Below are 13783 nucleotides of genomic sequence, written 5' to 3' on the forward strand. Positions count from 1 at the left end.
AAAAGTGTTAGCAAAGTGTATCAAAACTTTTTGTACTCTAGAGTAGGGATGGCGGAGAATTTCTCCATGAATCTCCGGGAGGCCGAATGCCAACGCATTCAGCCCCCCGAAATTGGTGGAGAAACAGTCCGCCACCCCCCTGCCACCCCCCCAGAATGGGACTTACCTCTGTCGAATGTCCCTGGCGCTGGCGGCTCCTGGTGGCAGTTTGGCAGCAGCCGGTCTTCCGACCGGCCGCCACCGCCGCCATTTCCCAGTAAAAAACAACAAACGTGATAGGCTACGTAAAGATTTACGTAGCCTATCACGGTTAGATTTTCAAAAAACACCGTGATAGGCTACGTAAATCCTTACGTAGCCTATCACGGCTGACTTTGGGGGGGGAGCGCGTACGCACATGGTGGTGCCTATGGGCGCCGCCATTTGCGTTCTTTATTTGGGCACGTGTAGTCTACGTAAACATTTATATAGACTACGGCGAAAATAAGGGCGCCGCCATTTGCATACGCGCTTCCCCCCCCCAAAGTCAGCCGTGATAGACTACGTAAGGATTTACGTAGCCTATCACGGCTGACTGCAGGGACGCAAACGGCGGCAGCTATGGCTGCCGCCATTTGCGACCCGGCAGGAGCAGAGGATTCGCGGCTGGAGGGACGGGGCGCCCCCCCCCCGGCCAGAATTTCGGCCGGAGGGACGGGGCGCCTCCCACCCCGCCAAGAATTTCGGGGGGAGGAACGGAGCGCCTCCCCGCCACTGCAAAGCAAGCTGCAGGACCAGGTAAGGGACTTTCGTCCATCCCTACTCTAGAGCACTCTCCTACATCTGAACCTAGTTCCCTTCAAGCTTTTCTAAAGTTATCTAGGTTGACTCAGATAATTGCTGATTTTATTATCATTAAATAAATCAAATAAATTAAGTTAATGAAATTGTTAAATTAAAATTGTAGATCTTCTAAATGCTGGGAATGTAGTACTGCATTCCCAAACTTGGCTAAGGACTGGCTCACACATGACCTGGACATATGCTCTACACATGGAAGGGTTCAGGACTGTTTTAGGCTCACATCCCTGCACACACAGTGTACAGAACACTCCTGCTCCCTAGTGTCTCGAATGTACACAGTGGGATAGTGTATGAACTGGCCCTTAAGAGGCACATTGACTCATCTTTATCAAAATGTTGCTCGTACCAAGTACAGCAACTTAGTAAAATACATGTAGATACAATGCTACAAAATGGATACTACATTAAAAGGTTATATAGGTCTCAAGGAAGTTCATTAAAATTGAAAGGTTTTCTTTATTTAAAACACAAAAAACATTTATAGCATGCAGGTAGTTAACTATATGGCATCTTCTCCAAACCATTTATTCTTCAATGCATCCTCATGTATTGAGAATAAACCATTGTGTTCACAGGCAAAGTTTTGTCCTTTTATGACTAAATTAGAGGTAAAGTATTTTATCAGTAATATTATGCAAATAATTTAGTTGATCTCCATAAATGAATAGTGTTTTTCTATGTCACTCAATTCCTACCCTAAGCCATTTTTTAAAAATGACCTGGAGGAATAAAAGATTCAAGCACCACAAATCCAAACAGCAACGCATTTAGAATTCTATTCAGATTGGAGATTTTAAATTTACAAAACCAGCAGTGGTCCTGTCCATGTAACCTACCATAGGTGATCTAAAGAACTAAAATAGGAGTTCTTTTGAAAGTCTAAGTTGCAGTTCTTCGTAAACTTAATAGGTTAAAATAAAAACTTAGGTATAAAAAGGATGTACATTTGAGCTACATGCTAGTTACAGTTTATTTAACTGCTTAATTACACAGCCATGTCAGCACCAAAACCTGTGATACATTACTTACAGGAATGAAACTACCATAAACAGTCATGAGAAAATATCCTGCTTCATTTGAGTATATTGCCAGGAAACCAGAGTTCAACTGTGTAAACTGAATCGGGACTGAAACTGTATGGTTAATGTTGAGAAATTGACATAGGCCATTATAACCGAAAACACAAGTATTTCTTAAATATTCTTTTATCTTTGTATGATTCCCCTCTTATGTTCCAGAATTCTTTCATCTTAAGTTTGGAGTGTTTAATTCAAGCACAAAAAGAACAAGTCTATGTTATGACAATTCCAAACTAGCAAGGGTTTGGCTGATAAAAAAAAATCCAGCCTCTAAAAACTATCATAAAAAAGACAGAAATCAGAAGTTAAGGAATAGAAAAAAAAATCTTTTTCTATTACTAAGCTCCATCATAATACAAATACTTCCATTTGTAAAAAAGTTTGTCAAAGATCTACAGAAAACCTCCCCCCAACCCCACTGCCTGTGAATGTACTGTAATAAGATATAAAACTGTTATTAATTTAGTCTGAAAAAGCAGTTATTCAGAATCTCTCCAGTGTCACAAAGTTTCTTCCTTTGCCTCCTACCAATCTCGTGACTGTAATGAGAAAGCCATCTAAGACCTTTGTAATATATCAAGCAGGAACTCCCTGTCAAAGGCATTATTTGAACTTCATGGCATGTAGTTTCAAGTGCTCTTTTGTAGGGCAAAACTCCCAACTTTTAAAACTAGGGCTTAGGACATTGCTTGGGAAAAAATGAAAGGCAGTTAAGATGTCTGACAAGGTATCTGGAGTAACACACATTTACAGAACTCTAGATTTACAAATAAGTTACAGTACAGTTTCAGTGTATCACAATTTCCATACCCATTTGACATTGCTGGCCATTTTAAACACTTACTTTGCCTCCTTTATTCATTCACCTTGTTCCATTTATTCAATTAATTCACATTCTCTTAAGCGTTAAGTTGAATTGGTAGTCTGAATAAAGTTTAATGCAAGAGGAGTTCTACAGGGTCCCGATTTCTAACTATAGCAGCTCTGGTGACCACTAACTGGCTCATCAAGATGAAGCAGAATGTTTTCACCTCATCACGCCATTCTGTGTATAATCAGGAACAGGACAGATGAAAGTCATTGCCAAGCCTTTCCATGTAAACTTACATTTACTACTTGCTATACAGTATTAATTCATTAAACTGATAACTGTTGGATTAAATCAAATGTTTAGTTCCATGTTTGAGACTTCAGTGCCTAAAGGCAGTCATAAGCACACCTCAGTAATTGCATACTGTACAAATAATTTTAGTCTTATACTCTATACAGCCATTCAGGCAAACTTAATGTACAGTGCTGCTCTAATTCAAGAGTGGGTCAAGTAGTGTTATTAAAAGTGGTAAAATTAAAACTTACTTCAACATTGTTCCACATTCCCTAAGACCATTAAATATACATAAATTAAGCTAGGAAACTTTAACTAAGATGTTGCTTAACATACATTCAACTTGGCACAGTGCAGACTAAATTTAAGACGTGAAAGACAGATCATGTAATGAGGGCTACATTTTAAGTTACACGTCAATTATCCAAGAAGAACAAGTTTTTTCCTAGTTTTGTAGGGAATCAATTAGCCAAATTAGCCAGAACAAGGAGAGCTGTACAGACCAGTATAAGTTTATACAATTTTCAAAAATAATCCTACAGTCCCGAGGAAGAGACAAAGATCACTGTCACGGAATGACTCTCATTGCGCGATATCCAATCCCCTTCATGCTGCATGTACTTTTCAGCATCTAGAAATAGTGAGAGAAACTTATGCATAGACAGAAAAAATGTAACATTTTTATTATAATCCAATACAAATTTTAACTTTTACGCAATTATTCATAGCCATTTATATTTATTCATAACTATTTACAGTCTAATTTTTCCATATTATTTCAGTGAACATACCAGAGCTAATTAGTATCAAAGCTAATAGACAATGATGGTGTCACTGTTGTACACTAAACACTGACTTGTTTAACAGAATCACTTCAGTCAGGCTTCAGGCCTGGGCATGGGACAGAAACGGCCTTGGTCGCCTTGGTGGATGATATGAGGAGGGCTCTGGATAGGGGCGAATGCTCCTTCCTTGTTCTCCTCGACCTCTCAGCAGCTTTTGATACCGTTGACCACGGTATCCTCCTGGACCGCCTGGAGGGGTTGGGCATTGGAGACACCGTATTGAGGTGGTTCCAGTCCTTCCTCTCTGGCAGGTACCAGAGGGTAGCACTGGGAGAGGAGGTTTCAGACCCGTGGCCACTTACTTGTGGGGTGCCACAGGGTTCCATCCTCTCCCCAATGCTATTTAACATCTATGTGAAGCCACTGGGGGCTATCATCAGGAGGTTTGGGGTGCGGTGTCATCAATATGCGGATGACACGTGGCTCTACCTCTCGTTCAAATCTTCACCAAGGTTGGCCGTAGAATCCCTGTCCAAATGTCTGGAGATGGTGAGTGGATGGATGAGGAGGAATAAGCTGAAGCTGAACCCTGACAAGACCGAGGTACTTTTGGTGGGAGACAAGAGGAGGTTGGGGGATGCTGACCTGGTGTTGAATGGGGGTACGGCTACTCTTGAAAGACCAGGTCCGCAGCCCAGGGGTCATTTTAGACTCACAGCTGTCCATGGAGGCTCAGGTGTCAGGTGTGAGCCGGACAGTGCTGTACCAACTCCATCTGATATGGCAGCTGCGCCCCTACCTTCTCGACCATCTGCTCCCATCAGTAGTACATGCCCTGGTATCCTCTCATTTAGACTACTGTAATGCGCTCTACATGGGGTTACCCTTGAAGACAGTTCAGAAGCTGCAGCTGGTACAGAATGCGGCAGCTCACCTGATTACAGGCAGCCGCCGGCGAGATCACATCACTCCAGTGCTGAAGGAGTTGCACTGGTTACCAGTTGTTTTCCGGGCCAAATTCAAGGTGTTGGTTTTGACCTTTAAAACCCTATACGGTTCCGGCCCAGCCTATCTTAAGGAGCGCCTCCAGCAACACCAGACAGATCGCTCAACAAGTTCAACCTCGGATGGCCTTCTCTCTGTCCCATCAGCCAGGACAGCTAGGCTGGTGAGGACGAGGGACAGGGCCTTCTCTGTGGTGGCTCCCACTCTGTGGAACTCCCTCCCTAGGGAACTCCGCCATGCCCCCTCTTTAATGAGCTTCCGCCACGGATTAAAAACATGGTTGTTCAGGCAGGCATTTGGGTGGGTTAGGGTATTTTTTATGATGTTTTTAATGTAGAATTTTATTGTTTTAACTGTTTTGTTGTTGTACATCGCCCAGAGTAGCTGGGTGACCAGCCAGATGGGCGATTAACAAATTTAATAAGTAAATAAAATAACATCATTTTTAAATTAAGTTATACACACAAATTTGTATACACACACACACAAACACAGAGATATGTATAAATCACACATTTCTATAAAAGCATTCCATTAAAACCCTTAAACTTATGTTCAATGTTTCTTATAACTAGTCCAAAGACCAAATTTAATCTTAGATTGGTGACAGTATTGACACTGTGCTGATAAGCTATGGCCAGCACACAGAAATGACCAACACATGAAACAAATTCTGAACTTTTGGGGACAGTTCAAGAACCTGTTTAGTTCTGAATGAATTAAGATTTTACTCAGCCCATTTATTCAAATGAAGATGCTGCTAATCCTCACAAATACTCGTGTGTATCTGGACTTTTATTTAATATTTGAATAAAGATTCATATTCTGTATTTTCTAATGAAATACCATAATCAAAGGACAGGAAGTTAAACAGAATAAATAAGTAAAAAGCCAACCTTGATAATATAAATTTATGCTTTCTCTTGCCGTGTTCCACCTCCACGTAGGGCAACTGGCTGGCTGTTTTGAGTAAAAGCGCCTCCCCCACGAATTGCACTTGGATGAGTTGGAGAAGCTGCTGGATGTTGACCAGGACGAATAGGTTTAGCTGCATGAAATAAACACAGTTGTTAAAAGTAAATCAAAGCCACTCAACGTATTAGGATTGCCTGAGTATGCTTAAAATCACACTTAATATGGGAGCAAGAAAATACCATTAAGATCTAGGAAAGGATTGTGGTAACATTTCTATTCAAGAAGGCCTTCTCTGATTAGCTTTTACAAACCTTTTGGCTATTCTGTTTTATTACTTTGTTGCAGGAAAAACAACTAACGTGGCTATTCTGGAAGACATAAAACAATAAAAAGGAACAAAACAGCACAGCTAAAAAGTTTGCAAAAGTGACTAGTCATAGTTTTGTGGTACCTTAAAAGGCTAATTACTTTATTATGGCATAGGTTTTGTGGATGGCAGTTACTTCGCAGGACTCTAGCCCACAAAATCTTATCCCATAATGACTGTTAGGCTTTAAAGTGGCACAGTACTATTAATTTGTATTGTTAATGGTATGTTTATTGTTTTATCTCATTGTAAGTTGCCTTGTAAAGAAGTTTTCTAAAAAGTGGGATAAATTTATTTTAAAAAATTGCTTCAATAATCAAAGCCAAACAACTATGAAATTCAGGAGCCTTCTAGCCCTGAGCCATATTTTTTAAAATACCACAAAATCACAAATACAAAATCAAAGAAACCCAAACTCTCTGCCAAGATACCCACTTCATAATTCCATGAAAATTCAAGTTACACATTTTATATTGTATGTATTCTCATAACGTCCTCAGAACCTGTTCCCACTGGACTGTCCCCCCACCCCCTTGAACAGAGGCACTGAACATTGACTGTTCTGTGGGAAGTATCCTAATGTCTTACGTTTTGCTATTGTTTCATCGTGATTTTATTAACGACTTTGATTTTATTTCCAAACTACTTTGGAACGATTTGTATTCTGAAAGATGGGATATTGATATGTAAAATAAAAATAAATAGTGTTGGAGGCCAAGTTATTCCTCTGGCAAATGGAAGGGCTCCTTCTGTTCAAAGAGAGAACTGGGATCTGGTGGAGCCTCCCTGTCAGAGGAAGGGGGTGGAGTGGCAATTTCTACAGCCCTCAGTACCAACTCATGCTGTTCTGGAAGATCCCTCAACCTTCCAGAACAGATTGTTAGGGGCATAGGAGACTGCATGGGGAAGGGGGAATCTGAAAAAATCACCTCCCTCTCCTCCCCCCCACCTGCAGTGATCACCAAGTTTACAGAGTCCATAAATATCATCATCACTATCATCACCATTCCTTGCATATTAAGTCTTATGAAATGTTTCACTGTCCCACATGTGTGCGCTGCTAAAGTATCTAAATCCATAAACTGCACTATTTCAGTAACTGATGCCCTAATGAAGGCAGCAATCAGGCACTCTCCAGTGTGCCTAGATACAGATAACAGCTCCATCTAAAAGCTCTGCTTCCTCCAGCAACCAGCTGCCATCACTGAGACCACAAGAGAAAGCAGCAGCTCTTCCACTCTGCTTAGATTAAACTCTGTGACCTGCTGAAATTACCACCTGCTGAACTTTGTAACTATGAATTTAGTACTCAAGTTTGTTTTTTCCTCTTCCCTCCCAACCCCTTTTTCTTGTATGTTGTGTCTTTTATACTGTAAGCCTGCAGTAGGGACAGTCTTATTTCTGATCTTTGTAAACCTCTCTGGGAGGCTTTTCAGCTAATAAGCAGGATAAAAATGCTTTAAATATATAAAGTACAGCACTTACTGCTGTAGCCAACACCAACTATTTTCACTGGTTCCCCCCCCGCCCCCACCCTCCGCCCCCAAAAGACCCAACAGGTGCTGTAATGGACTTACACACCAATAGAATTTATGGATCTGCTTGTGATCTCCCACCATTTTAAAAGCCAGGCCAATCACCGAGTGATCAAGAACTAGGCAACAATAATCAAATGCATGCCACATTTGTAGTGACTAATGTTCCATTTTTGCTACTAACCAATCTGTGCAGAATGTGCCTTTCTGATCATATTCTTTGACCTCACAGCTTCCTTAATACGATCTACTTCTTGCTGGTATCGCTTGCGATCACGAGATGCATTCTCTTTGGCTTCCTTTAGTGCTGATTCCAAAGCTTTAACTCTCTCAGCTGTAGCTCTAAGCCGTTTCTCCAGTTTTGGAAGTTCACAGCGAAGATCTGCATTATCACGTACCAGCTGGGAAAATACACACACACACACACACACACACACACACACATATGAGTTTCCTGTCACAAGGAAATCTTACTCCTGTCCTATGTCTCTTCACTATAACCTTGCATAATAAAAATATTCATATTTTATAACATAAATATGGCATACAGTAAAAAAAAAAAACCCAGCTATTCCCATCACATAAAACTTAATACTGTCTGTTCATATTCTTAGAATCATAGAATAGTAGAGTTGGAAGGGGCCTACGAGACCACTGAGTACAACCCCCCGCTCAATGCAGGAATCTAAGTCAAAGCATCCCTGACAGATGGCTGTCCAGCTTCCTCTTTAATGCCTCCAGTGTGGGAGAACCCACCACCTCCCTAGGTAATTGGTTCCACTGTCGTATTGCTCTAACAGTTAGAAAGTTTTCCTGATGTTCAGCCGGAATCTGGCTTCCTGTAACTTGAGCCCATTATACCGTGTCCTGCACTCTGGGATGATCAAGAAGAGATCCTGGCCTTCCTCTCTGTGACAGCCTTTCAAGTACTTGAAGAGCGCTATCATATCTCCCCTCAGTCTTCTTTTCTCAAGGCTAAACATACCCAGTTCTTTCAGTCTCTCTTCATAGGGCTTTGTTTCCAGCCCCCTGATCATCTTCACTGTCCTCATCTGAACCCTCTCCAGTTTATCTGCATCCTTCTTAAAGTGTGGCGTCCAGAACTGGACACAGTACTCCAGATGAGGCCTAACCAGTGCTGAGTAGAGGGGAGTACTTCCCGTGATTTGGAAGCTATACTTCTATTAATGCAGCCCATATTGAGAATGCTCACCTCTAACCATAGCCACAGTCAATGCATATGAAGCAACCACCAGCGTAATGTTTCTGACTTTGCCATTCAGTAGTGCAAAGTATTTTGAGGAAGATGCATATTTTAATCTATACTATGGAAGGTAACTACCACCACCAAATACTCCCCCACCCCCCACCTTCCAGAACCTGAAAAGTAAGTTATGGAAACTGAACAGCATTTTCCACTAACACAAATTCAAGGCTAAGTTGAATGGCCTTCTAAAATTTCAGTGGCCACTGAAGTAAACCTTCCACAAAAAGGTTAAGAATATAGGAAGAGCCCTGCTGGATCAGACCAAGGGTCTATCTAGTCCAGCATTCTGTTCACACAGTGGCCAACCAGCTGTTGACCGGGAACCCACAAGCAGGGCATGAGCGCAACAGCACCCTCCCACCCATGTTCCCCAGAAACTGGTGAACATAGGCTCACTGCCTCTGGTACTGGAGTTAGTGCATAGCCATCATGACTATAAGCCACTGATAGCCTTCTCCTCCAGGAATTTGTTCAATCCCTTTTAAAGCCATCCAAATTGGTGATCATCACTACATCCTGTGGTAGTGAATTCCATAGTTCAACTATGCGCTGTGTGAAGAAGTACTTCCTTTTATCTGTCCTTAATCTCCCACCAATCAGCTTCTTGGGATTACCTTGGGTTCTAGTATTTTGAGAGAGGGAGATGCACCAGCCCCTTGATAATTTTAGTTGCATTTTTCCCAGCTCTACAATAGCTTTTTTTAGGTGTGGTGACCAGAACTATACATAGCATTCCAAGTGTGGTCACACCATAGACTTATACAGAGGCAATATGATATTGGCAGTTTTATTCCTAATTCCTGTTCTAATTATGCCTAACATGGAGTTTGCCTTTTTTACAGCGGCCGCACACTGGGTTGACATCTTCATTGAGCTGTCGACCACAACCCCAAGAACTCTTTCCTGGTCAGTTACCACTAGGCTCAGATCCCATCAGGCTATACCTGAAGTTGGATTGTTTGCCCCAACGTGCATCACTTTACACTTGCTCACACTGAACCGCATTTTCCATTTAAATGCCCATTCTCCCTGTTTGGAGAGATCCTTTTGGAGCTCTTCACAATCCCTTCTTGCTTTAACCACCCAAAATAATTTGGTGTCATCTGCAAACTTAGCCACTTCACTGCTCACTCCTAATCCCAGATCATTTATGAACAGGTTGAAAGGCATTCGTCCTAATTCCGATCCCTGAGGGACCCCGCTATTTACTTCCCTCCACTGGGAGAAATTAACATTTATTCCTACTCTCCGCTTTCTGTTCTTTAACCAGTTACAGATCCATAACAGCTTAATACAAGTTAGCCATATCAGGATCATCCTTGAGTTTTAAACCACACACACATGGATGCATGCACACATGCACAAGTGGAATCTAACTGCAGCAACATTTGCTTGGAATTCACTATCCTGGATTTCTGTTCTGAATGTATGAGTAGCTGTAGTAGGATGTCGGCAAATTGTATCAAATAAAGCAAGACCATTAGAGTAGTTAATCCTGGGCAAAAAATGGATTTTTATCCATTAATACATTAACTCAAAAATGACTAATAGTTTCTTATGGCAATTCAAGGAGACAAACTCATAAGCTTTAGGGTCTACAAAACAAATAAGCTTTTATAAAGCTATGGTCAATAAGCTTTTACAGTCGTGGAAGCAGAAGAGATGCAAGAATATTACAGTTTACCTGTTTGTGGACTTTTGTGAGCTGTTCAAGATTATTCTCGAGGAAAGAAATCTTCTGCTTTTGAGCAGCACTGCCACCAGTGTCATCTGAGTCAATTTCTGCACTCTGTGGCGATAAGATACACAATCTAAGTTTAGATTCCTATGGTATGAAAACCACATACCAATGACTTTGAAATAAAGAACTGAGTTTCATATTACCTTCTTAACTCTGGTAGCCAAATCTTGAACAAACAGTTTTCTAAGATTATGCAAGGTCTGAAGTTCTTTGGCCTAATAACATAAAAGACAACTGTAGCACTCTTAACTGAGAAATTCAATAATTTGAAATATACTTTCTGAATCTATAACTTACCACGGTTTCTTCCAAACCTTTCAAGTCTTGTCTTGCTTGTTCTCTCCTATCTTGCATAACACTGAAGTTAACAAAAAAAAAATTAAAAGTTTAACCAACCACTTTTCTTCCTTCTCTCACCAAAGTAATAAAATAAAGTAGCTTAGAAAAATGCAAAACCTAAAAAGCTGGACTATGAGGCATTGAACCAGACACACAAATCAGGCACAGCTGTTTGCATGTTTAATAGCTATGCAATTAAACTTGATGGAACAAAATAGTCCTTGCACAAATTCTGAAGCCCAAAGTGTTGGGTTGAAGCAAGCCTCATGGGAGGGAATTCCACAATACTTTGGAACCGAAAGAGAATTACTGTAAACCCAAGGAATTTAACATACAATGTTAGAATGCACAAATGGGACAGGAAATAAACATCACAACAGAATGCTTAGAAATTTCTTGAGAAGTAATTAGTCAGACACAGAAGAGTACATTTGAAAAGGCCAACTACTCTGCCAGCACAGGGGAGAAAAGCCAGGTGACCTGTTGCTATCACTCATCACCAACTACTCTCCTCCATCTCACAGCAGCCAAAGACCTGATGCACCAGCCATTTAAAAATGGTGTTGCGGAGCAGGGAGCAAGGGATGGCTCATATCTTTACAGCATGTTGTATTGGCCCCAGGAGCGTAACCAAGTCACCTGTAGTGTTAAAGGGGCCTAGAGATCCATAATGCCTTGCTTAAGTTCATTATTAGTGCAATTCCCTTGCTAGTAAGCCCTCTGAGGATGTGAAGATGAGTCAAAGTCTGATACATTCCACACTAATCAGCTAGAAGGCCTTATCAAGATGTGCCTGAGAAACAAAGTTTGTTTATGTTGAGCTGCAAGTGGCTGTGCTGAGAACTAAGCCCTGCTAGTCTATGCTGGGAATGAACGCTAGGAGGCGCTTGCTGCTGTCATGTTGCCTCATTGCTAACATGTATGGTATAAAACCCATTGTACTGCATGGCTCAGGGTTCAGAGAAGCTGTCTGATCCAACCACTGGGTACGCCTGTGTGCTTTAAGTTACTCAATAACGTACTCCTTGTAAGTAAACCTATGGATCTGATTTATCACTATCTTGGCACCTCTAAATTAAGAGGTCAACACCCATGGCCGGGGCAATACAAATGTGAACAAAGAATAATGCGTAGAATTGTAGATGCTAGGCAAAGCTTTGTAAGAGAATGAGCTTGCACAAGAATGCAGAACTATTATTTTGGGTAGGTGGAAGGGGAGATTGAGAGACCACTGAATGTTAACAGGTGAAAAGGACCTTCTTGGTCACTTTATATAAACAATGTATTAGTAGAGAGTAAATATTAGATGTCCCTCCTTTGTTTCCTCCAGCCATTTATATTCATTACTTGAGATGTTGAAGTAATTCAGAATAGCGTTGCAAATTTATTTATACACGATAGCGTAAGCTATAAAATGAAATTTAAGATTGTAAATAATGTTAGAATCCATACCATAGGCTGTCAGGCAACTTGGTGCAAGACTTTTTAAGGCAGACATGCCATTATTCCAGTTTTCTGGAATACATTTTAAACAAAACCTATAAACATTTTGAACTACTGCCTTAAAATCTGTAATGTACATTGTACCACCTTTCTCCAAAGTATGTTCCAAACCTCCAAGTATGTCAGTACTTTTAAGATAGCCCATTCTTTCCTGTCCAGTCTTTGAAATTGTCCAGTTTTCACACATCACTGATATGCCCAAATTATTTCCATTTTTGTTTCTACTCACGTAAGTTCGTGCAGTTTCCTGCTTTTCTCTTGATCTGTAGCTTTGAGCTTATCATGCTCAATTCTGAGTCGTTCCTGCTCAAGCATCATCTTCTGATTTTGACTGAACATAGAAAAAGAAATGATAAAGCAAGAGATTTCCACAAAGATCAACACTTCCTCATCTTGTGACATATGGCACTCATCACCAAAATATGCCTGTTGAGCTAGCTTGTGCCAGTAACCAATATAACAATCCACATATCACACAGAACCAGATAAAAAAATGCTGGCGCCAACTGTATACCTTTAGGATTGACAATCAATTTTGTTCTGAACAACTAGAATGGGCAGCCACATTTAGCAAGGTTCAAGCAAAACCCTTTTTTTAAGGCTAAGTCAATATTGGTTTGAACTGAACACTGCTATTCTACTTCTATGGTGCTGACATTAAGCTCCTATCTCATTAGGAAAGAAAAGTTGCAAAATCAGCCTTGAATCAAGGTGAATGAATACAGAAAGGATATTTCTACTGTTGTGCACTGCATCTCTGTGAACACAGACAGGGCTTTACTACCTTCTACAAAAGACTGAAGAGTTTAAGCATATAAAAGTGAATCACACATTTAAAGAGACAGTTGCAAGGCAAGCCTATGCCTACTCAAGTGTGAGCTTTACTGATTTCAATCGTGCTTAGTCCAAGGTAACTAGGTACTGGATTGCAGCCTTAAGTTTAAAAAGCTATTCTCCACCCTCCCATAAAGACATACAGAAAGGTGCAAAACTTACTCTTGTAGTTCAGTAATTAGTTTCTCCTTTGACTCAACCTCATCTCTCAGGCTGCTAATCTGCTTCTGATGAGTTTCACGGTGACTTTGAATCTGCTGCTCAACAGCTTGCTAAAGAACCAAATGCTCTGGTTATTTCACATCATTATTATAGAAATTACATTTTTGAAGAAGCTCAATTTGAATATTTAGAGCACACTAAAAATTCACTTGCCTTGACTTCATTTGCAGTTTGAACCTTGTTTAAATGCTCCTTCTCCATTTCATGAACTTTTTCTAATGAGAAAAAAGCGCTTTCAGATAC

General features: G+C 40.7%; 1 protein-coding gene across 1 annotated transcript in view; it reads right to left on the reverse strand.

Annotated features, from left to right (window-relative positions):
• Window positions 1-1277: 1277 nt before the first annotated feature.
• The window catches only part of KIF5B (kinesin family member 5B), a 58571-nt gene continuing 46065 nt past the window's right edge, over window positions 1278-13783 (reverse strand). Inside the window, exons 18-26 of the mRNA XM_084859183.1 lie at window positions 13694-13755; window positions 13481-13590; window positions 12714-12815; window positions 10940-11000; window positions 10786-10857; window positions 10586-10690; window positions 7819-8035; window positions 5714-5865; window positions 1278-3658 (exon numbers count right to left, since the gene is read on the reverse strand). Coding sequence (XP_084715309.1) covers window positions 5729-5865; window positions 7819-8035; window positions 10586-10690; window positions 10786-10857; window positions 10940-11000; window positions 12714-12815; window positions 13481-13590; window positions 13694-13755 — 866 coding nt within the window. The 3' untranslated portion in view covers window positions 1278-3658; window positions 5714-5728. The remainder of the gene's footprint in view (window positions 3659-5713; window positions 5866-7818; window positions 8036-10585; window positions 10691-10785; window positions 10858-10939; window positions 11001-12713; window positions 12816-13480; window positions 13591-13693; window positions 13756-13783) is intronic.

This window comes from Heloderma suspectum, chromosome 5 (genome assembly GCF_057233095.1).
Source record: "Heloderma suspectum isolate Gila_16-S chromosome 5, 16-S_ref, whole genome shotgun sequence".
NCBI classification, from domain to species: Eukaryota; Metazoa; Chordata; class Lepidosauria; order Squamata; family Helodermatidae; genus Heloderma; species Heloderma suspectum.